This window comes from Diadema antillarum, unplaced genomic scaffold (genome assembly GCF_040938485.1).
Source record: "Diadema antillarum isolate AM-2024a unplaced genomic scaffold, OU_Dant_1.0 seq00000854_RagTag, whole genome shotgun sequence".
In the NCBI taxonomy this organism is placed as follows: Eukaryota; Metazoa; Echinodermata; class Echinoidea; order Diadematoida; family Diadematidae; genus Diadema; species Diadema antillarum.
In genome coordinates this window covers 1757590-1780133 of record NW_027271725.1, presented here as the reverse complement: position 1 = coordinate 1780133, position 22544 = coordinate 1757590, and the positions used below count along the sequence as shown (strand labels likewise).

Here is a 22544-nt window from a genome sequence, read left to right as displayed (position 1 = left end):
CATCTCACTAAACCTTCTTCTCCCTGAAATTTAAATAACATCTCTCCTTTGACGCTGATATTCTTAAGACGATCAAATACAGCAGGTTAATACAACTCAGTACGCTTGAAGTGTTGAACATTGACCCTATAAGTGCGATCCTGGCGTTGTAATTTTGTCGATTTTACCATTATCAATAAACAGTTTGGAGATTTGATTCTACGTGGAAAGTATAATTACATTAATTCAGATTCAAATTCGGATTCAGTTTTCATTTTATTGTCCATATTAGGAAATTCTTTCTGTTGACATTTATACAAATAAGGATATCTACATACATACATACATACATACACACATACACATAATACATAGATTAAGACATTAGCATTGCCTACGCATGAAATAGACAGGGCAGAACATTTATTTATTGAAAAAACTAAGTAAAACGCAAACAGCAATTGAATTGAACAAATTACTTCCATTCACATTGAATACGCATCAAAACGTCGAGTTTGACAGCAGTTAAACTTAAAGATAACATACGTCACGAAATCACTGTAAGTTACCCCCCCCCCAAAAAAAAAAAAGAAAAAAGAGGGGGAGCAATAAACATAAAAAACACCGTACTGATTAGAATCAAACCAGTAACATTTTAACGGAGTAACGGATGACAAAATATTAAGAAGGTCGACAAGAAAAATTCTTCATCCGCTTACTTCTTTCATAGTGCAACCCCCCCCCCCCCAAAAAAAAATGGTCAAAAATTAAATTGGATGACCAAATGTAGACAAAAATCGAGGAGATTGAAAACAAACAGACAATAAAGTGCTAGAAACTATCCCAAAACAAAAACGAAATGTGATAAAAAAAGAAAGTGATAAAAGGACGTATGTTGCGTGTGTGTGTGGAGGGGGGGGGGGGGGGAGGTGAGGGAGATCAAGAGGGAACCAAACCAAAACAGAAGAATGTTCACGCAAGTAACACTCGTGGTCGCAAGTGGATTCACTACAGGGGAAATGTGGATGGGATAGGGGAGAAAAACAATGATGACATCTCATTGTAGAAAAAGGATCAAACGCCCACTCTTTCAACGTAATGATTGATAAGGTTGTCAAAGCATGCAAAAGTCTTCATTTTCTCCTATTGACCCCTTTTCTCTCTGACCGTACACATTAAATGTTAAATGGGTTAGTTTGGTTACGATGAATCGTCATTAAAAAAAAAATGAAGTATTTTCCCCCGCAGTTACGATTAAGCCTAGTCTATATTCACTCAGAAATTTTCTGCGACTTTGGGTGTGAAAAACATGACCGTTTGAAAGTTATAAACAGGAAAAGAGAGAAACTTCGGATGATTAACGGGGAGTTTGCCAAAGTAAGTTTTCAATATTAAATTGTGTGACTCCAAGTCCATTCCTTGTCGGTAGTCGTCTCAGAAATGAATACAAAATGATTCCGAGAAAACTGATGAGAGACACGTCAAACCAAGATCTCGTCAGATCACCTCTCATCAAATCAATGTCCCCATGCAGGTGATTGTGTTACTCCAACTAAATCGCGTTCAGTTTTCATTCATTCCTAATGGAGGCAAGACATTCCACTCTTACTTGTTGTATAGGATAAGACCCGGTGTCCATATCTTAGTGGACGGCACCCGCACAATTGTTATATTCTCGTATAATGTCGGATCCCAAGTGAAACGGTAGTCGACCCATTGCTGTTTTGTAGAGAGAAAATAGACTGCATGAGACATTTCGTTTGTGGACCCACGAAAGAAAAAAAAATATAATAATAAATAATGATCAGTGATCGTCTGTGGAGAATCCCGGAACTTCTAGGTGAATCGTGGAGGCTGTAAGGGTTGAAGGTGTTAAGACATGAAGATAAATACAGTCAGTGCACGTTGAGAACGCGCTAGCATGCTTACTTGTTATACAACACGAGGTCTGGGATCCAGATCATGGACGATGGCACTCGGAGAACTGTGATGTTATCGTACTCTACCGGGTCCCACGTCAGCTTGTAGTCTTGCCATAACTAATGGGTACAATGAAGTATATTACTGATGAAGAACAATTCCAACCTGTCATTGGTATAAAACTACATTGTTTGTATTTCGGAACTGTTGACGGCGTCACACCAACGAAATACTTCATTTTATTTGAAAGAATATTCTAGTACGATTATCGCCAATCTTTACAAAAATATAGATTGCATATCAACTGAACTGATAAACGTTGCTATCTTAAATCATACTCTATGATGGACATTTTCTGTACAACTGATAGTAGGCGATTTATCGCCCTGCTCTCGATGACGTTCTCGGTAGTTGAACTTCAGCGTTTGAGTTATTATAAAGGTCTTCTCATTCGTACGGTAAAGTGTGCCTAGTTAATACCGTTTGCTGTGCCGAACCACGAGGAGTCAGTATCATTCGCCTGTTCATAAAGGTGAAAGTGAACATTGGCATTCAATTTTCTTTTCCTTCCAACAGATTAGTAGATACTTATGCACAACCCCTGGGAAAATATTGATACTTGGGAAGGATGAATTGACCTATCTTATTACAAAGGTATGGAGCAATTTGATTTAATCATGGCAATCACTGACTACTACTATCCACAAACAAGCCCAAATATCTCCCGTCACTAGTAGTGATTTTTTTTTGTCAGTTTGTTTCAATCTTCATGAAATTCACAATTTTCGTCGTTTATAGAAGTATACAGTCCCTATATGTGACCTGTTGATAAGACATAACGCAAATACCATTCTCTTTGGTCATGTGTTCTTCTGCTCTTTTGGAAATTATTTCTTTTTAGGATAAATTCACGACATATTTTCTTTATAATTACATCGTTGCATACTACTGTGGCATAATATATTCTTGTAGAGTCACATCTACAGAGATAACGGCACATAGAACTAACTCATAGTCTATATGATTCATAACTTTAGAACGGATTTTTCGATTTTATCTAAAGGTAACATAAACACTTCTGTATTTAATTAAATTCAATTCACTTATAGTTCATCTAGATTCCATCAAAAAGGATAAAATATTGTACAAAATATACATATCCTAAATCATATTGTGTTTACAATTTATATAAAAAAATACGTTTAGTACAAGGTTAATTATCATAAGCTATTATTACAAAGCATATGCACTGTACAAATGAATTGAATAATGAGAGAGGAACAATACATAATTTGCGGGATTGATATAAAGAGTAATAATCATAATATGATGACGGGAACTAGTGTTCCACTGAAATGCAGAGCTTGTAAAATTTGGATCACTAAATAAATAATGTATAAATAACATTATCAGCATTCCCGATATATTCATGTACAGGTATAGTATCACTTCTAAATTCGCCGATTCCGCATAATGGTGTGTTTGGGAACATTCCCCCCCCCCCCCCCCTCCCCATTAACGACATGCACATGACCTATCAATGTCTTGTTGGCAGAGGTTAAAATTTTTCGTAAAATGAAGCATATTCAACTTTCATGACTTTTGGACTGCATAATTACCTGTTTCAGCCAGACGTTTGTCGTCATGATCTGATTCTTTTCGTCCTGCGGGAAGAACAAAGTGAACAAAAGAACATTCCATATCAGGTAGAATTGTCGAATCTTGCGTGTAATTTTTTACAATGTAAGGTAAACACCATAGTTACACGAAACAACCTTTCAACAGTTCCTAATAAAAAAAAAACTATCATTTAATCTCGCTGTTTCGACTACTAGACAATGAGAAGTTGCATAACGCTACATTATTTCACATACTCGCGATAACGGAAAGTGAATATACATGGTCATTCGTCAAAACGTCTGTACATAATATCAGGAACCAATATAAGAGATTTCGATCTTTGCCTTTTTTGTTTTCCGTGTCAAAAGCATTAAACCATACTGATGTCTCGACATACAAATATCCTACTCGATCATTTGAAGCTTCAAATCATGTCAAAGCCAAATGGACTTGGGAAATGAAAAAAAAAGTAGTATGATGATCAAGACTGACCACATCAATGAGCTGCGACATGGTGAGACTGAAGTTGACATTGAGCACGTCAGAGTTATTTCTCACTGGTCGTATCAACCGGTTGTACTTGTTGAACAAGTGTCTGAAGAGTCGAGCTTCCGCCTCGGACGAAAGGCATCCTAAATAGAAGAAGAAAGAACATACGAGACGGGAGAAAAATAGAAAGGGAGAGATTAGTGTACATGGGACATGGAACATGAACTTTTTTTTCTAGATATCTTATGATACGCGTTCTTTTTACAAAGACACACATGCAGACACATACACAATAAGTTAAAATTTTTATGTACATAAATATAACATGGTGCAGTTCAATAAAATGGCCATCTGAAATGATTTCAATTTGCAGTTTTGCTATATTGCTAGCGCGTGTCACTTTGTGTGTGTGCGTGTGTGTGTGTGTGTGTGTGTGTTTGCTGAAATGGGAAAATGTTTCTGAAACAGGAGCTTAAGTATTTTGTTTTGTTTTTCTTTTTTAGTACAGTGTAGTTATCAGTCGTGAAGGCAATATAATGTGTTATTGGCCGCGTGCGGGGAGGGGTAAGTTTTTGTTTGGCATAAAGGTTATAGGATTTTATCAGCAGTTAGGAGTTTGATGAGTTTTGTTTGATGAATTTGAATGTGAATTTGGAGCGGTATTTGGGTGTGGGCGGACGATGCTTTTCTACATATGGTCCATTACACGCTTGTATGTTTTACGTATCAATCAACATTTGAAAGTCGTTTTCATTAGGAAGGAAGGTGGTATCGCTTCGGGTGTGTTTGTGTGTGGGGTGTAGGTGTGTATGTGTGTTGGTGTTTGGTGTGTATGTGTGTGGTGGTTGTGGGTGTGGGTGTGGGGTAGGTTTTAGTGAATCGGGGTTGGTGGGGATGGGGATTTGATTTTCAATGAAATGATTTCATTCTGGCTTTGTATAACGTATCTTTGTTGCTTTTTTATGTACGTATATACCCTTGTGAGCGTGAGTAACATGATTCAGTATAGTCAAAGAATATTTTTTTTTGTACATGTCAATACTTTCTCGTGAAGAAATGGTCAGTAGGATTGATTGATTTATAATCGAGTTGTTATGTTGAAAAGAGATGATTGGCAGTATAAGTTGATAAATGGATTTGTGTTTTGAATGGCATTTGTACCGTTTCATGTTCATGGTACACCCAGAATGGGTTGATTTACGAATGATTTGAATGAAATCAACAAAATATCATTGAAAAAAAAGAGTATTCAAGTCAGTATGCGGTCAAAGGAAGCCACTGAAGTATACGACAATTAGATGAACGGACACATCCAATATTGTCGACAGTTGCCGCATTATAACTCGGCGTGGCGACATACCGCTTTCGTCGAGACCCCCTTTTATCCCCTTCACCCAGCCTCCAGTGTGCTTCCATAAAACATAATTAAGATGTATCGAAACTTGAACAATTTGTAAAGTAGACAATGCAAGTCTGTGGAGGGATTAATGGAGATGTATACTCACGCGGACAAAAATGTTGGACGCCTGTGTACATTGTCTGTCACTCCAAGCGTTGTTATTAATCAAACCCTCTCATTTTCCTTGCAATTGTTTAGTCTGTGACCTAATATTTGTTTCTTTGCGGAAGATACTTTGCTTAATGGGGGGGGGGGGGGGGTGCAGTAGCCCTATCAAAAGAAAATTGTTACAGCAATGATTGTCTTACCTACGTAGAACGCCATTCCTGTAAAGACAAGACAATAGACAAGACTACAACGTGTTTTGTATACGCCCTTCGAGTTTCTTCGTATTTTGAATATTTTCATATATAACTCTCGTAAAATACAGGCCAACACTGATACCATTATTTAAGCCTTATTTATAATATCGGAGCAAAATGAACCTTGCACTAGCATATCTATAGTATGAAAGCAGAAAACGGTTGTCGTCTAGATCTTGTTAACTATTAACGGTATAGATTGCTGACAATAAGCTGTACCCTCCCCCCCCCCCCCCTCCCCGAAAAAAGGAAATTTCGCCGTATACGAGTCATATCCACCAGTGGCCATACTCTAAATAACACGAAAGGTACACTGGGAGTTCTGTGGCTACAACTCGCTGCTCCCTATTCGATGGCCAACAGTGAGGGCGTCTTTGTTTTTCCCATGACCATTATCTGATAATCATCCTATGTAAGATTTACTGAGGCCTTTGGGGGCAGGAGTTATTTCGTGGTAATGATGGGATACCGAGACCACAGCTGTGTTATACTATCAGTGTGTATTGCACGCCTAATTAATTCATGTCCTGGATACGATCTCAGCAGTATTTCAGTTTGTTCGTTCTTGTTCACATATTTTGTCGTCATTATTGTGAAAGAATGATTATACATCCTCAACTGTAGCAGTCTTTTAATCAAGACTTAGTACATTGTAAAACACTTCTCTTTTCATTTAGCTGTGCATTATTGTCAAACGTATCAGAAGCTTTTCTAGCGCAGAAGAAGTACATAGGTCTGGGGCTTTATAAATTGATATCATTATCATTTTGTTTACGTAGGACATGTGAATGTACATAATACACAACATAAAGGACAGGTAACGTTGAACCTGTAGTTCATTACTAGTACATTGCAGGCCTATTATCTTTCACTTTCAGCACATTTCTCATGAAATTTCAGTTTTCATTTCTCAAAGGCCTGAAACTCTGACAAAAACCCTAATATCCAACAATTGCACATAGGATGTGTTGTCATATTCATGTAGGCCTACACGAAATTTTTAAGCATATACTTCGTGGGGTTTCTCATCAATTTTCAAAATCATCCAACTGACAAAAAAAAAAAGTAGCAATACTCAGACAAAGAGAGTGAGTAAGTGCAAAGCAGGACAGCATGAGGTAACAAAACATGAAGACATCCAGTAGGGTGCGACAGACACTTTAAGAAAGAGAGAGAGTGAGGGTGCAAACCAAACTTCCATTAATCCTCTCAGAATTTAAGCGATTGGTTTTACGGCACGTTAATCAAAGAGGTGGCGAAACTGACACGAATGGTTTCCAGTCTCAAAACTCGGTGGCTTAACAATGTCTAATAGGCAACAAACCACGGAGAATACAAACTGTGAAGTGGTGTGATTCGCGTTCCTATATGCCAACAAAACAAAGCAAAACCGGTCGATCGGGAATCGGGGAAATTTTGACATCGTCCAACCTACATCAACCTTCACGTACATCCTGATAATGCAAATACGTGCTGGAACGACGACGGATTTCATCGGGCTTGAATACGCGAATTTAAATTCTTAAAAGGAGCTCATGAGTAATCCCACGTAAGTGTTTGAATGTCCTTCCCGTCGACTTAACCCAAATAAAACTCTGTAACTGCTGCAGACTGCAGTTTGTCATTCCACACTGACAACCCCCATGCGATTTTATAGCGAGCAAGTTGACTGAGGGAAAAAAAAGTTCCCTACAAGCTTTCAAAAAAGCCCAAAATGTGATAAAAAAGGAAAAACAAAAGACTGACAAAAGTCTGAAGTCTTTGAAATCCAAGCAAGAAACCAGCGACAAAATTAATTTGAACGAAATCAGGGAAGAATGATTTGCAAAAGGTGCCCTAGCAGATGTCCGAAATGAATTATGAATCGTCAAAATGGGATATAATTGGGATATATAATTACATGCTGTGACGTCATTTGCGTAAAGAAGCACGGACATGCACTGACAAAGCCTCTCCTGTTTTGAGTTCGTGATAGAGGTGAAACACGCTATGGCTCAATCGGTGGGAACATCACAGAAACTGACCCTCGATTCGTGCTTCTTCTTCCCTTTTTTTTTTTTTTTTGCACAAAATAATCGAAAGTGATATATTAACGTTAACGTTACCAGTTTCAGACATGTGGCGAGGCTATAATCCTGTGCTGTTGGTTGGCTTGACTGGGAATTAGCATTAAGCTGGCAGTGTGCTTATGAAAAGCCGAGTAGGCCTAGTTTTAAATTTGGTTATAATATCTAATGGTGACAGTAATCCTATAGAGGGCAGACGTCTCCGCCACTTCCGGCAAAAAACTCATCCATGAATAATGATGGTGATAGAAGGCGAGGACAAAAAAAAAAAGATAAAAAAGATAACTCTAGTTTCTTTATCAGGATGGAAAGCAAAGAAAGAAAAAAAAACATACAAACTATGATTTGGATTTGAGCCTTTGTTAAGTTTTAACTCGCCAGTAACTGAGCAATCGCATTTTCATATTAGTAAACAACCAATGCCTTCAACCGATCCTTACGGAGCAATAATACTTTAAAAAAAGTAGAGACCTTGCCAATGGGCACTATCGCTGCAGCCAATGGCTTTGAATCGGTGATCTCAAGAGTCCAACAGTGTTATCTACTGAGCCAAAGTGCATCGAAAGCAAAATATGGAGAGCCAAAAACACGACCAACAACAAAATATCTTCACGCAGAGAGTGGTAATTGGGCTTGTATGTATGTGCGTGTATGGATTAAACTCGCGAGCGACATTTCGTTTCGAAGTAGCCGCTAACACGACGACGACCGGGCGATGGCTGTGACATTTAAGACAGTACGAGAGAGACGCGGCAGGCTGCTGTCAAGCCTCGGGGAGCTCGTGGCAGATAATCTCGCCACGTGAGATCCAATTTTTGTTGAGTTGCTTGCACGCATGGGGTAAATGTGAGAGTGTCAGACAAATAAAACATTGTTCACTTCATGTTGTGTGAATGTCAAACCGGTCCCCGGCCTGTTTCTCTGCCTCACCTGTGTTATTATCAGAGGTGACTTCTCGGTCAAAACTCCTCTCCGTCTAGCTCAAGGCTAACGAGATATGGTGGTAGTGACGTCAACTTTTCTTGTACGATGCCACACCAATTAATTGTGTAATTCTTTCTAGAGTCGTACGGATCTCAGTCGCTAACCATCTCTCAAGAGGAGACACCCCTCGCGCTCATCGTATCGGAAATCCATATAGAACGCACTAATAGCATTGCAGGTGAATGAGCGCCATGGTATTGGTGTGGCGGTTGCACACCCCTCTGGCAGCCGTAGACTTGTCATCATTATTTTTGTTGTTGCAAAAAAAAAAAAGAAAAAAAGAGAGAAGGTATATATCCTTAAGAGATGAGTCCATGGGGTTAAAAAAAAGAAGAGCAAAGAAAACTATAAAAAAAAACTATTAAAAAAGTACTCTGGAAGCAAAGACCTCCGCCAAGCAGCTAATTTCCACCCATACTGTGATTTCCCAATAATAAAAAATTCCTTTTAAAATATCAATAACATTCTTGATCCAGACGGTGATCCGAATAACTGTCGAAATTCATTCATCTTTTTCTTGTGTCATTGTCAACTTTTTCTGAAAATTTCATCCAACTCTGTTGATAGTTATTTTTTTTTAAGTTATTTTACAAACAAACAGACAAACAAACAAACGCCGGCAAAAACATAACCTCCTTGGCAGAGGTAATGAGAATTTTAACTCCTTTGAGCGTTGCAGTGGTAAAACCGATCGTACCTCCTTGGTAGAACTTGTTAGTATAGATCCTATGACGCAGTGAAGATTACGAATCCGTCAAAGGGTATAGAGCTCCGAATAGCCCGAGAGTGTGAGCTGTTTATATAGACGAAAGCAATCAGTGATCACGTTCTGGTGCATCTCCGCGTGTCAGCCTGTCACCTGTTTCTTGCTTGTTTTCTTGCAAAAGAAATGGCGATTGCAGACATATCGATTAATCTTCACTAAAGTGTTCGAATGGCATGCATGTTGAAACAAACAAGTAAAAGAAAAACGAAAAGAAGTATTTGTACAGGTGTTCACAAGGTTATTTAGAGAAAACTGCTGTGGAGAATTAAAAAACATAATATATATATATATATATATATATATATATGCATGTATATATATATATATATATATATATATATATATTCTTTTATTTATTTATTTATTTATTTATTTATTTGTTTGTTTATATACAACTGTATGTATGTATCTTGGAGTGTATTATGATGTAAAAGCCGTGAAATATAAACATTACGTTGTGTAGTCTGCTGCCATTTAATATTTTGACAATGAATTCTGCAGGTTCGTATAATCATGAAGGATAAAGTACTGGTTTTATGACAGTGTTTTGAGACTACTTTAAGTGAAATGCCTTTTAATATGATAAATGTTCTATTGAAATGAATCAAACTGAAGTCTCTTGAATTGATAAAAAGTCTTACTACACTTGATAAAATTTGGTAATTTATTCCCAAGGGCTGAATCATCATAAGATATGAAAGATTGTGGCACTGGAGTACGATTGAATGGAGGACGGATATTTTGGGCATTTCAGATATTGCAGTTATGAAGAGAAAAAATCAAAATAATACAATCATCACATACTGCAGGTACAAACTGTAACTCAAACATAAACTTAGCATTTTTCAAGAATATCAATTCATGAACGGGCAATATATTTGTTTTAAGAATATTTTGAAGTGAAACCCCAAAACAACCTTGCCATGATTATCGTGGCATTAAAATAAGTAAATGAAATAACATCTTTGAGATATTTTGTGGAAGACATTGCATTCTGTATGAAATGAAAAAGAAGCTTTGCCTCTTAAGTGCACCTTTTGGGAAACGATCTGCTACTTTTTCCTGATTGTCAGTCTGGAAGACTGCAAACATCAGAACTAAGTTTCATTTCAGCGGCATCGATCAATTTTAACGACCAGTATCCTTCAAAAATCACTACATTTAGTCGTCTTTTTATGACTTTCGCATTCAAGGATGACAGCCTATCGAGCCGAGGTGATGGAACAGCATAAAGTGCCTGCAACTATGAATATATTTGACTGGTGAAATGGTCTTCATTTTGGTGTAAAAGTTGCCTCATTTTGGTAAGGTGTATGACCTTTGATGTGACCGAGCGCCACTTTTTACTATCTGCCATTCTGCCAGCGTTTCCTTTACGCTTTAATAACCACGCTTTCCCTCATTCCCTTGAGCTCTTGTGCACGCCTCCTCTGACGTCATATCATGGTACTGCTTTCGGGACTCATATCATATATTCAAGGAATGGTTTAGATAGATAAACTTTGGCATTATGGTATGCAAAAAGTTATGTCAACCTTCTCATTGATTAAGCACCAAGAAATGATGGCCAAACTTAAGATTCTCTTTCTAAACAGGGCTCCTCCAGAAAATGTCAACCAACTATTAACCGGATGTATTGATGTTGTGCTCGACTCGCGGGTGACCCACTTAGGCTGGGGTTAGAATCGTTCCTGTTCGACAGATGTCACATTTGCAACAGAGGACACCAACCTCTCATACGGGTAACAGCCCTGTCCTATCTCTAAAGGTTGAATCTGTCACATCTACAACAACAATTATGCTGTGTCTTGCACTGAAAATCTTTGATCATTTTATTTGCCCACATAATGGTCACAAACTCATCCCGTATTGAAAATGTTTCATCATCAAGGAACTAATAATATTCCCGATATCTACAGTCCTTACTATGATTATTTTTTAATTTGTGATTTAAAAAAAAAGCAAGGCGTTATTTCCATCCATATTTGACGTGAATAATATTGAGATACCAGAAGCTACGAATGAATTATTTTGCGGTCATGTTGACATGCAGGATTCGTGTATCCGTTAAAGGCTCCTACCTTTGGCCCTGCGGTGTGTGTGTATCATGGCTCGTCTTACATTCTTTTTTCATGTAACTATTTTCCATCGACAGATGGCAGACCAATGATGCTTGTAGCTTTTTCTCATTTTGTCACGGCGGGATCCGGGATGTTTTTAAGCTTTGCCTGTCGAATGCCATCATTCAATCCTTGGGGAAAAAGGGGGGGGGGGCATGAGAATATCTCGTGGAATTTCATTAATTAGTGGAAGGATGCGGCCTGCTTTTTCTTCTACAACAAAAGCATTCATTTCCGTTGGAAATTTGTTAAGATTGAAATGATGTTTGAAGAAAATTGAAGGTAGATGAATATCATCTAATATTTGGCGCTGGATTTGATCAGTAGATGTCGCGGCAATGTTTGATCATTCTTGGCTAATATTTTGACCAATGCTCCGTGGTGCTTGTATTAATCGGAAAGAAACCCCTGTTATTTGAAATCGGCGTTTTCTTGTTCTTACGGTCGTCAGCAGACTGTAAGTCTCAATGATTTAGGTAACTATGAGTGGTGTAAATAATAGAAATGCAGACATATCAATTTTTCAAGTGTTACTAATAATTTAAATGTCAAAACCGTTACTCTTGGTAGAATAAAACAAACAATGGTATACATATAGTCACAATGAGACAAACCAGAAAATTTGGGTCAGAAATGTAAACATAATTTAACAGAGCTTTCCTTTCTCAATCTTCCTGATATTTGTGTTGCAGCTACTCAAGCACAGATTTTTTTTTTTTTTTTGGGGGGGGGGGAGATAAAGTTCACTGAAAACGTTGATGGTTGTGGAAGAAGCTATTGCCCTCGAAAGTAAGTTGATCTAGATCATAATATATATACATGATTCTCATACAAAAAAAAATGAATGTATACACAAGTATTAATGTATCGAGTGCCATCTGTCATTCTTTAACTGTACACATTAATTTTTGTTGGTTGCTCGCATCTATACTATACTGTATTGTGTTCAGTATTAGTAGTGTCGTAATGTATAAAGGTGCTTAGCTATGAAGAGCGCCATCACTGTTCAAAGTTCCTTTCTCTTGGCACTCAAAAGATGGCTAGCGTTTCGCGGCTGAGCCGATTAACCAGTCATTCGGTCACTGCTATTTCTAGTCGCCAGATACGGTCAACACTACACTGAAAGGGCAGAGCCCACGGTCTGATCTTTGTGACAGCAACGGATCTACAAGTATTGCACAATTATCCAAGAGAGTGCCCTGAAAGGTAACGATTTCAATTCTATCTTCCAGGAAAATTTCTTCCCCGCACTCGTCATCTCAAATGAACTTGGCCGTGCAAGCAGCATGAACTTCCCCCCTTTTTTTGCATCACACTTACTTATAAGTGATCTAATCGCTCTGGCTGCTGAAAACAGTTTCCCATCAGCATCCCTCCTCTAGGCTTCGCGAGCAAAGAGCAATTTTTAAAAAGACAGAATCAAAAATTAAGGTATCATGTAGGGCAACGCAGAAAAGTACATATCCTCATTGTGTATTGCCGAATGTCTGTAGTTGCTACATCGTACCTGTCCACTGATTTACAACTCTCAAAAACACAAGAAAAGATTATGATTTTAATTCAAAGAACTAGTTATTTCTTTTATCGACAATGCCGCTGATTTGGGTTTACTGAAAAGGCATACAAATAAATGACCAGAAAGCACGTACAAAATGTACACTGCAACATCAAAATAATACGCTATTTTCAGTATCTCACTTTCTGTGTAAGCCCACGCTGATATCATCAATCTACACCTATCTATCACAAAAGTTTTATCCAGAATTGAAAGATTTAGATTTATAAAATGACACAGATATTCACGCTTTGTAAAAATGACTCGTGAGGTCACAGCACAAACAGTTATTCAACGTCAACTGCATTGCGATCTGGAAGGATTTAAACTAAGATATATACAATTTGCCCAGAGGACGCAAGATGATGCTTGTAGTCAGGGCGGAGTTGGTCAAAAGTACCTTGGGATAAAATCCTCACCGATTTCCCTGATACATTTTAGTGTACAACGAGAGGCAGAACGGCATTCCGTGTACGGTGATCGTTTCATTATTCGAGGAGAGAGATTGGTTTTCACCGTAGGCGAGGGTGAGTAGGTATGAAGCTGTAATCGGCTGTCACGCTCTTACGCGTATAACCAATGACACGCAATGCGTCGGCGGCTTCATGCGGGATATGTGGCTAAGGCTAAACCAATATGGCGCGTTTATTTCGGCTCCTTAATATATTGCATCGTGAAAACAAGCATCTTTGCGTATTGTTCTAACCTGGACGCACACCCATTATGAAATAAGTTCTAAATAGACTTGCAGTTTGTGCCAAACGGGTGGGGATCTATTTTGCTAAATTGATGACGTCAAGTCCCTATGTTTCCTTTATTACGCGGACACACAGTCCGTCGCTTCCGCCACAGGCGAGAAATGAGCAGCGGCGGTCGTCCCCGAATGCCAACAAATCAAAGGCAAATACGAAGAGTGGTTCGGGCACCCAAACCTGCGCACGTGACCATGCTGTGTAACACACTTTTCCGGAGAGTTTACAGGTTTTCTTTCTCATCGTATAAAGTGGAATGAAAAATGTCACCAGATTGTTCATCGTTGCCTGCTAAGATTTACTAATTTTTCATTCCTTTCATTTTTCTTGTTGCTTTAAAGCTTTCCCTGAAAGTTCACTAAGAATTGCCGCATTAAGTCATGCATATGAAAGCGATTTATGTCTCGATGGCTATAGTGAACGCTTCAAGTAGGAGAAAAAGCGTTTTATCACCCTTGACATCGAGAATGTTAAAAAGTAACAGGATATTTTAACTCTTTAACTCTATTTTAACTTCCATTCGTCTGCGTCTACATCTCCCTGTGTTTCTATAGCGACACGACCTGTGTGTCTGTGGCATCATATCCATCTTGTGTGACCACGCTGTGACTGCTGAGGGTCAATGCAATACCATTTCACACACACATTACTGAAACCCAGTATAAGGGTTTTATTTCTACTGTTACGTGATCAGTGTCTCTTTTATACTGATTAGCGTTTCGTCTTTATCTGATATCTCACAAAGGAAACTATCGCTTTCAGAATATGCAACCGGATATACTGTTGGGTGAAGAAGCAGACAGTGAAATACGCTCAAAATTTTGGAATCATTTATGAATCTTTTTCCTACAGTAATCCGAGTCATAAGCCAAAGTGAACGATATAATTTCTTCAGCATTTTTACTAATATGTAGCCGTATCCCATCTTCAATATCAAGAAGTGAAGTACAGACAATCATACCATTAGTAGCATTACAAAGAAATTACGCCAATATACGTCCCACTTCGATTGCACACGTCTTTTCCATTATTTTTTATCGCCCCTCATACAATATGTCACGAATTCGGTATAGGAATTATCAAAATAATTGTCTTCATTTACGCTTATGTTTTGTGTGTGTTTATTTGTATAGAATATTAGATATTGTGTTTTTTTACACTTGGAAAGCACATCAGATTGAAAGATCACACATTAATGATTACAGTACAGACACACTGTTTTTAACAGCTGCGTTCATTAATATACTCTATCGTACTACCACCAAATATTTCTTGCTTGATTATGGACGTATTTGAACTGAACGTTTCTACTCCTTTATCCCTCAAAGGGACATTCCAGACGATTTTCATAATTTCACATCATGTAGTACATAACACAACAGCTCCATGTCTAGATTTGTAGAATTTATTGTGGTTCTTGAGCTGAGAAATAGTACTTTGAAAAACCTTAAACAAATTACACTGAACAAGGATGATAACATATGAGGCTCACATATTTCAGAAATGTAGCATGTGTAATTCCCATGGAATACTGCTTGCTGCGAGCTCCCCCTGTGTATAATCCATGCATGCCTTCTTCTTCTGTTCTGCTTCCTTGAGACCCAACTCATGCATTCTTATGGTGACTCTGCCATGTCATCATCCTTGTTCGTTGCAATTTGTTCTAAAGTTTGAAAATATTCTTATTCTTCATCCCAATCACTATAAATTCTGTAACTCTGTACCCAGTATAACTAATTCATAGTTGTTCAAATGTAAAAATCTGAAAATCATCCGGAGGTCTCCTTTAATCTTCATTCCTCACGGATATGTTTGTTTAGACCGGGGAAAAAAGAAGATACTGTACTATAAATGCGAATAAGTAATATGGTGTTGTTAGTCACCTTGTCACAAACATGATCTAAAGCATGGAACTGCATTGAACAACTGAACAAGAATCCTCATAAAGACTTATTGTCGGTTAGCACTTCTTTTTACCTCGTATACAGTACGAATCCTGTTTGATCTGATGTGGTACGTCTCAAACATTCACACACACAACACACGAGCGCACGCGCATACACACGATTACATACAACTGTACATACATGATGGACACATACATACAGGCACACACACACACACACACACACAATGATTGTAGATTATAGTGTACAGGTCTTTAAGGAGTTTGTTATAGGGAAGTAAACGAGGAATATCATATCATGCAAATCGTGTGTCATGCATAATGTTCATCATTCTCATAATAATTATCATAAGAAAATATTGAATACGTGTAATGTAGGGTGTATGTTTGTTTGTGTGTGAATAATTCCATACTACATGGTTTTACATAGGTTTCATTAACACTCATTTGTCTCCATGACTTTTCACTTTCAAAACACCTCTACGGCACTAATTTTTGTACTGTGCTTTGTACTATAGCGACTGTTATACAGCAGCCAGACAATAAGCAGAAAACGTGATCTTTATAGGGCCTACAATCAACAAACATTTGCCGATTCGTCACCACGTGTAGGCCTACTAGACAGATAGACAAACGGTTGTCTGAGAGCGATTTGAGACTGTGATATGGAAGGGGTGGAGGAACTTACCCTGAGCGAATACTAGGAGTAGAGTGGCTAGCAGTAATGTCTTCATCTTGGGGCTACCTGTGTTGTGGCACCATTCCGTGATCCTTCGACCGCTTATACATGGCCTCTCTGCTCGGACACACTGCGTTCCCAGTCCTGGACAGAACGAGAAGAAAACAAACACACGTTCGGTCACATTCGCGCTTCGTCGGCTGAATTACATCCAGTTATTAATCATCCTTCAAGAACACTGACTAGGGAAAAAAGAACAACACGCCAGACTGATTAATTTCACCAATGATGTCTTGGCATAAACATAAAAAATGGCGTTGTACAGCAAAAGAGAAAGAGAGAGCTTTATTACATGTTCCGGTAAACTCTCCCCGTGTCCCTCTCTTCCTGTGTAGCCCGCAGTAGCGCAGGGAGACCGTACGCCCGAGCGGCGAGAAGTCCAATCAAATATCAGCAGTAGATTGCAATGTCTCGAGGATCCGTGAGCACTCCCGAACAGATTGACTAGATGGACGCATGCGTACACTACATTGCACGAATTTCTTCACCTTCTCGTTTGGCTCGAGCGAAATCCGAACTGGTCAGGGTAACCGTCTCCCCCTCCCCCTCCCCCTCCCCCTCCCCCCCCCCCCCCCTCCTCTTCCCTCCTTCCATCTCCTCCCCTCTTTACCTCCCTCTCAGTCTCACTGTCTATACCTCCCTCCCTTTATGATGGTCATTCGAAAGCTCGAGCTTCGGCTTCTTGAAAGGCATAGTACTCCTATCAAAACACAACTATGTTTTGTTGACACGATATTGATACGAGGCAGAAAGAGAGAAAGAAAGGGGGATAATACTGGTATGCTGCGCTTTGATTTTCATTACGAAGCTCTCATACTAGTACACCTGCACGATAAACAAGGCATATTTCATAGACTAACTATAATAATATACATACATTTATTATATTGCATACACGCACACATACACACATTATACACATACACACATAAATATACACAAATATAATATCAAAAATAGAATAGAACTCAAGCTCATGCTGACAATACCAAGTTTAATTTTTTGACACACAAATTTTCGGGCTCCTCGACATTTATCAAGTGTTCTTGATATGTATACTTATTCAATGACTTTCGAATCACAAAACGTATGATTCCTGGTGTTAATTCACTCCATCCGTAAAGGGATAAAGAATGTTCGGTTTGAAAGACGGGTAATAATGAATAATATTGGCTGAATCCGAACGAATTCAGTCAGATACACACTGACTGCTATACGTCGACCAATCATCATTGTATTTATAATTTGGTTGAAAGGACAGGGATGGTGGCAGACATAGTAAAAATAACCTGTACAGATAGAACCCTGTATTTTCCTCGTGTTTAAGTGAATAAGGAACACTGATTTTTACAGTAGTAATGAGTTTGGAAGCGCGGCACATGCATTGGGAATAGCGATAAAATTTAACGAATAGCAAAAGTATCCGTGAGAATCCATGCTCATTATTGAGCTGGTATATAACACAACAATGGCAGACATAAATGTGATATTAGCTTTCACATCTCTTGGTCAAAGTTTAAGATATATCATCCGCAAAACTAACGTAAACATGCACAAGAATTAATCTTTGAAAAATGGCAGCTTGTTGTATGCACTCTAGCTGTCTGTCATGGGAGATACAACGGGAAGTAACGCTAATGGATCGAAACTTTAATTAGGTTATCAACTGTTCATCGTGTTAGTCTGGGCAAACGATCAAGACTTCTCGCCGAGAACACAGAAGAAAAAAAGAAGAAGGAGGAAACGACCTGGTGGATAGCTAGGCACGGATACGAACAGCAATTGTCAAACATCCAATATCAATGATTACAGGGAAAGGAAAAAAAAAAGATAGCATAATAAACCTAGCTTGCCGTCGCGATGCTAAGAAGCATGGGCTTTTTGGGGGCTGATAGATCATTCCCGTTAGAAGCTGACATCTCATTGTAGCAAGCTGACATCTCATTATTTTTCCCCGCGACAAGAGGGCCAGTGAACGAGCTAAGATAATGATTTCAAGAAGCAACGCCGATCCGAAGGAAACAAAATCCCTACAGTCGTTGACGTTGTGCGAGGTAAGATGAGAGACGGATGAAACCAACACACACCTAGGGTGTCATTCCCAATCCAGCGATGGCGCTAATACTGAATAAACCCACTTCCAAACCTTACCCTGCACGATGTCTGGCAACTATTGACAGGAGCCGTCCCACTTCGGTTAGCTATCGCTTGAAGTGTTCAGGATTGTCAGAGGAATGTTCAGGCTTTTTGGCTGATCTTGGTGCTCTCCAGTTATATCAAAGAATAGATATGCACAAATTAGAGCCGCCCGAGAGAATGATGGTTGTATCAAAGACGAGGAAAATTGGGGGAACTGAGTGAAAGAATATGTAAGTGCATGTGTGTGTGTGCGTGTGTGTGTGTGTGTGTGTGTGTGTGTGTGTGTGTGTGTGTGTGTGTGCGTGTGTGCTTTGTGAAGAGAAGGAGATATGAGGGTGGGGTAATGAGAGACCACCGGAATTCTGGAACATTAATGAGGAAATCAGCAGCCATGTGCGAAACGAAGAACGAAGGAGAATGTGAGTTTGAAGATCGTTGACGATCAGGCGTTGTAGCAGCTGCGACAGTGCGAGACCGCAAGTACTTTAACAGAGATTTTTTTTTTGCTCCCTCGTGAGCAAGTCAATCCTTTAATTCGATGGCAATCCACGTACAATAAGTGACGATATTTATTTTTTGCTTCATGAACCAATGCAATGCCGGGGATTTGTGATGAATTGAGCGCCCATCTATGCAGCAACTGTGAAGTAGTACGATTAAATCATGTATTCGACAAACATATCAAATCACCTTCTTTCAAAATACGAAATTACGAAGGATACTGCGTACAAGACTCCCTCCTTCCTTCTCTCCTTATCTCTCTGTTCGTGTAATGTACATGTATGCATGTAAAACAAATACCTATCAACGATGTGTTTAATGTATTCATTACAAATTGAAATGTCTGAAACTTATCTTAACATGAAAACATGATGTTATACAACAGTATGTGTAGTTGTACCATATCAATGCTTGTCAAATGTATAGTTGATCATTTAAGTTACATCAGATAAAAACGATTGTCAGCACCTGCCTTTGTTTTCATTGTTCGGAGCCAGCTTCTTCAAGATTGTGAACAGATTATTAATAATGCCATATTCACGTGACTTTATGATCGCTACACAGTTTGGTCTACCTTCATCAATTTGCCTCTCAATCCCTCTGTCTATTGTGTTATTCATCAGTTCATTTGTCTGGCCATCTAGCCAGCATTCTTTCATACCGTATACATTGTATTCAATTCTGTAATGCAGATAATAGGAACAGCAGGACGCCACCACTTGTCGCTTGTATCAACGTGCACGTGACATTGCCTGCCGATTCATTAAGGCTTCAAGGCCAGTGATAATGGCATGGGCCTCTTTGGGACATGTCCCCGGACCATCCCGCGTGTATCATACATGTATATGATTTCAACCGCCCTCATTGCAGACATATAGGACAAAAACAGCACCATGGCACACTCTGCCGATATTTTGAAGAGGAGGATTGGCCGTCATTACCGCTTGATTTCACCACGCACTCCACGCGATGTATAGGCAATCAAGGGTCGATGAAACACAAAACGACAACCCGTAATGATCCCCATAAGCTGCTTCGACTTGCATGTATTCGTGATACCCATGCATGGTAATGAAATGGATTTCTAGCATTAATGATGCTCTAACGCGTTACCACGCGACACCCCGTCACCCAAACAACTTCATTGGCTGGCGGCGCTGATCTTAGGGCAGCTTCTTCAATAACTGTTTCTTCGAAATGACGTCCGTTAAAACTTCGAACACAAGATGTACATATATTTATACGTTTGCAGCTAACTTGGTATCAGTTGCCTTGATTACGTGACATTTGCTAAAATGGAAATACTCCATCCTCTGTCACAGCAAGTTGCATTTTCTCACTTTTCGAAAGCTCAAAAGATCACTGCAAATAAAACAATGCTTCAAAATTGTCCACCATCAACTGGGTTTATGAACCTGTAAATGAAGGAAACGTGTATCATATTGTAGCAAATACATTCAGTTTTGCAGTTGGAAGGTACACAATTTTGTAATTTTCTGTAAAGAGCATTCAGACATAAATAAATCTGTTTTCAAGCACTTTCAAGTTTAATTTCGTCGACGACAAAGATCAAAATGTATGTGACTTGGAAGAGAAAAGAAGAGTAAAGCTCCTTCCAAAAATTTATTTCACTACGCGAAATACCTTCCATTATTAGTACTATGAAATTTTATCAACTTTAATGTCAATTCTCAAGGTGAAAAAATCTCACAGAGTGTTGTGTGTCCAGTGATAAATTTTGAAAGATCTCATTAACCTTCTAGCTCCGAACTGTCGACATCCGAAGGGTTGTAATCACGTGTTCAAACAAACTCAAAGTGATGAGAACACGATCTGACGACACCCTGCATGCAGCCAAAGTAGCTACCGTGTCGTTCTGGTATCATGGTGTTCGCTTTTGATAGGATTGAGAAGTAATCTATATATTAAAATCAAACAAAACACAGTTTTCTTTTGCTTTGAAAAAAAAATTATAATCCACATCCCTTGTTTATCTTCACTTGATTGCAGCTGATGGTACGATAATGATTTCAGGAGCAAAATAAAGAAAAATGTCATGATTTGTGGAGGGGTTCATCACAAATTTGCCTGTCAATGCCCATTTTTAAATTTCTTTTGTAGTTAGAGAAAGTATGAATGCTGATAAGCATCAGATTCCGATTGTCACATTTCCTGGATGCCTTTTCTTCTTCTTCTTCTTCTTCTTCTTCTTCTTCTTCCTCTTCTTCTTCTTCACTTCCTGAAGCGGAGTTATTTTTGGACCAATAACGATAAACAAGTCCTGCTGACCCGGGACATGAGTATTGACTGGCGTACGAAGCGCCCAAGTTAGCCATCTGACCAGACATCACAACACACGGACAAGTGGGGGTATATTTCGGTTATCTTGACGGGGGCTGAAGACACCACTACATGTACTTTCATCGGGCAGTGGTCAGAGCACGCATTAGGGGAGATTCTTCAAATCAAACGGTCATAGGATTCGATCGTGGAGTCCACACGACGCGCAGCTAGTGGCTACAAGCACAAGAACTCCCCCGTCCATTATCGATCAGTTTACTCCTAATTTAAGCGTGTGTCAGCACATGTTAACCACTACGACATAAGCTGCTTTCTCACTATAAATACTGAAAACGTTTTTCGTCCTGGGCCGAAATGCAATGGCAAACCACTGGCACTACACTGTACTCGTGATTGCTAATGACCATTAATTCTGTACACGTCTTAATCACCGATCTGTTCGGGAGGCCAATGTGCTTTGTTATCATAATGCTCCACAGTACCTTGTATAGACAGAATATTCATCCCATTCACAGATGACATTAATATACTGTTTTGAGATGTGAATGCATAAACTACTCTTGAATCCAAGTTGATGGGAAACGCTTTCGTCAGTCTGTGCTACATCATGCTATTAAAAAAAAATGCATAAAAAGTTTAAGGACCTAATTAGCTATATATAGAACATTTATGTGATAGAATTTTGAATATCGGGACATGTTAAAATTCAAACAACGCAGACTGTATTTTCTTGTCTTCAAAGTTCTCCACTATACGCCAGTCAAGACGACTTTGTGTCTTCTTACACTACGTCACTCAACGTAATGGAATAGTCTGGAAAATGTGATAATCTATTATAGTTGCTCTCATCTTTCTACTACCATCTAAATAAATTTCTCCAGAGTTCTCTTTAACGTTTGAACGTGATGCTTTGTCATGTCTCCAAACTACATTGGGTTTGCATGAA

At 38.9% G+C, this 22544-nt stretch overlaps 1 protein-coding gene across 1 annotated transcript in view; it reads right to left on the bottom strand.

Annotated features, from left to right (window-relative positions):
* The window catches only part of LOC139740444 (neuronal acetylcholine receptor subunit alpha-3-like), a 119945-nt gene that overhangs the window by 3929 nt on the left and 93472 nt on the right, over positions 1 to 22544 (bottom strand). The window contains exons 3-6 of the mRNA XM_071651037.1: positions 16607 to 16741; positions 4012 to 4151; positions 3519 to 3563; positions 1909 to 2018 (exon numbers count right to left, since the gene is read on the bottom strand). Coding sequence (XP_071507138.1) covers positions 1909 to 2018; positions 3519 to 3563; positions 4012 to 4151; positions 16607 to 16741 — 430 coding nt within the window. The remainder of the gene's footprint in view (positions 1 to 1908; positions 2019 to 3518; positions 3564 to 4011; positions 4152 to 16606; positions 16742 to 22544) is intronic.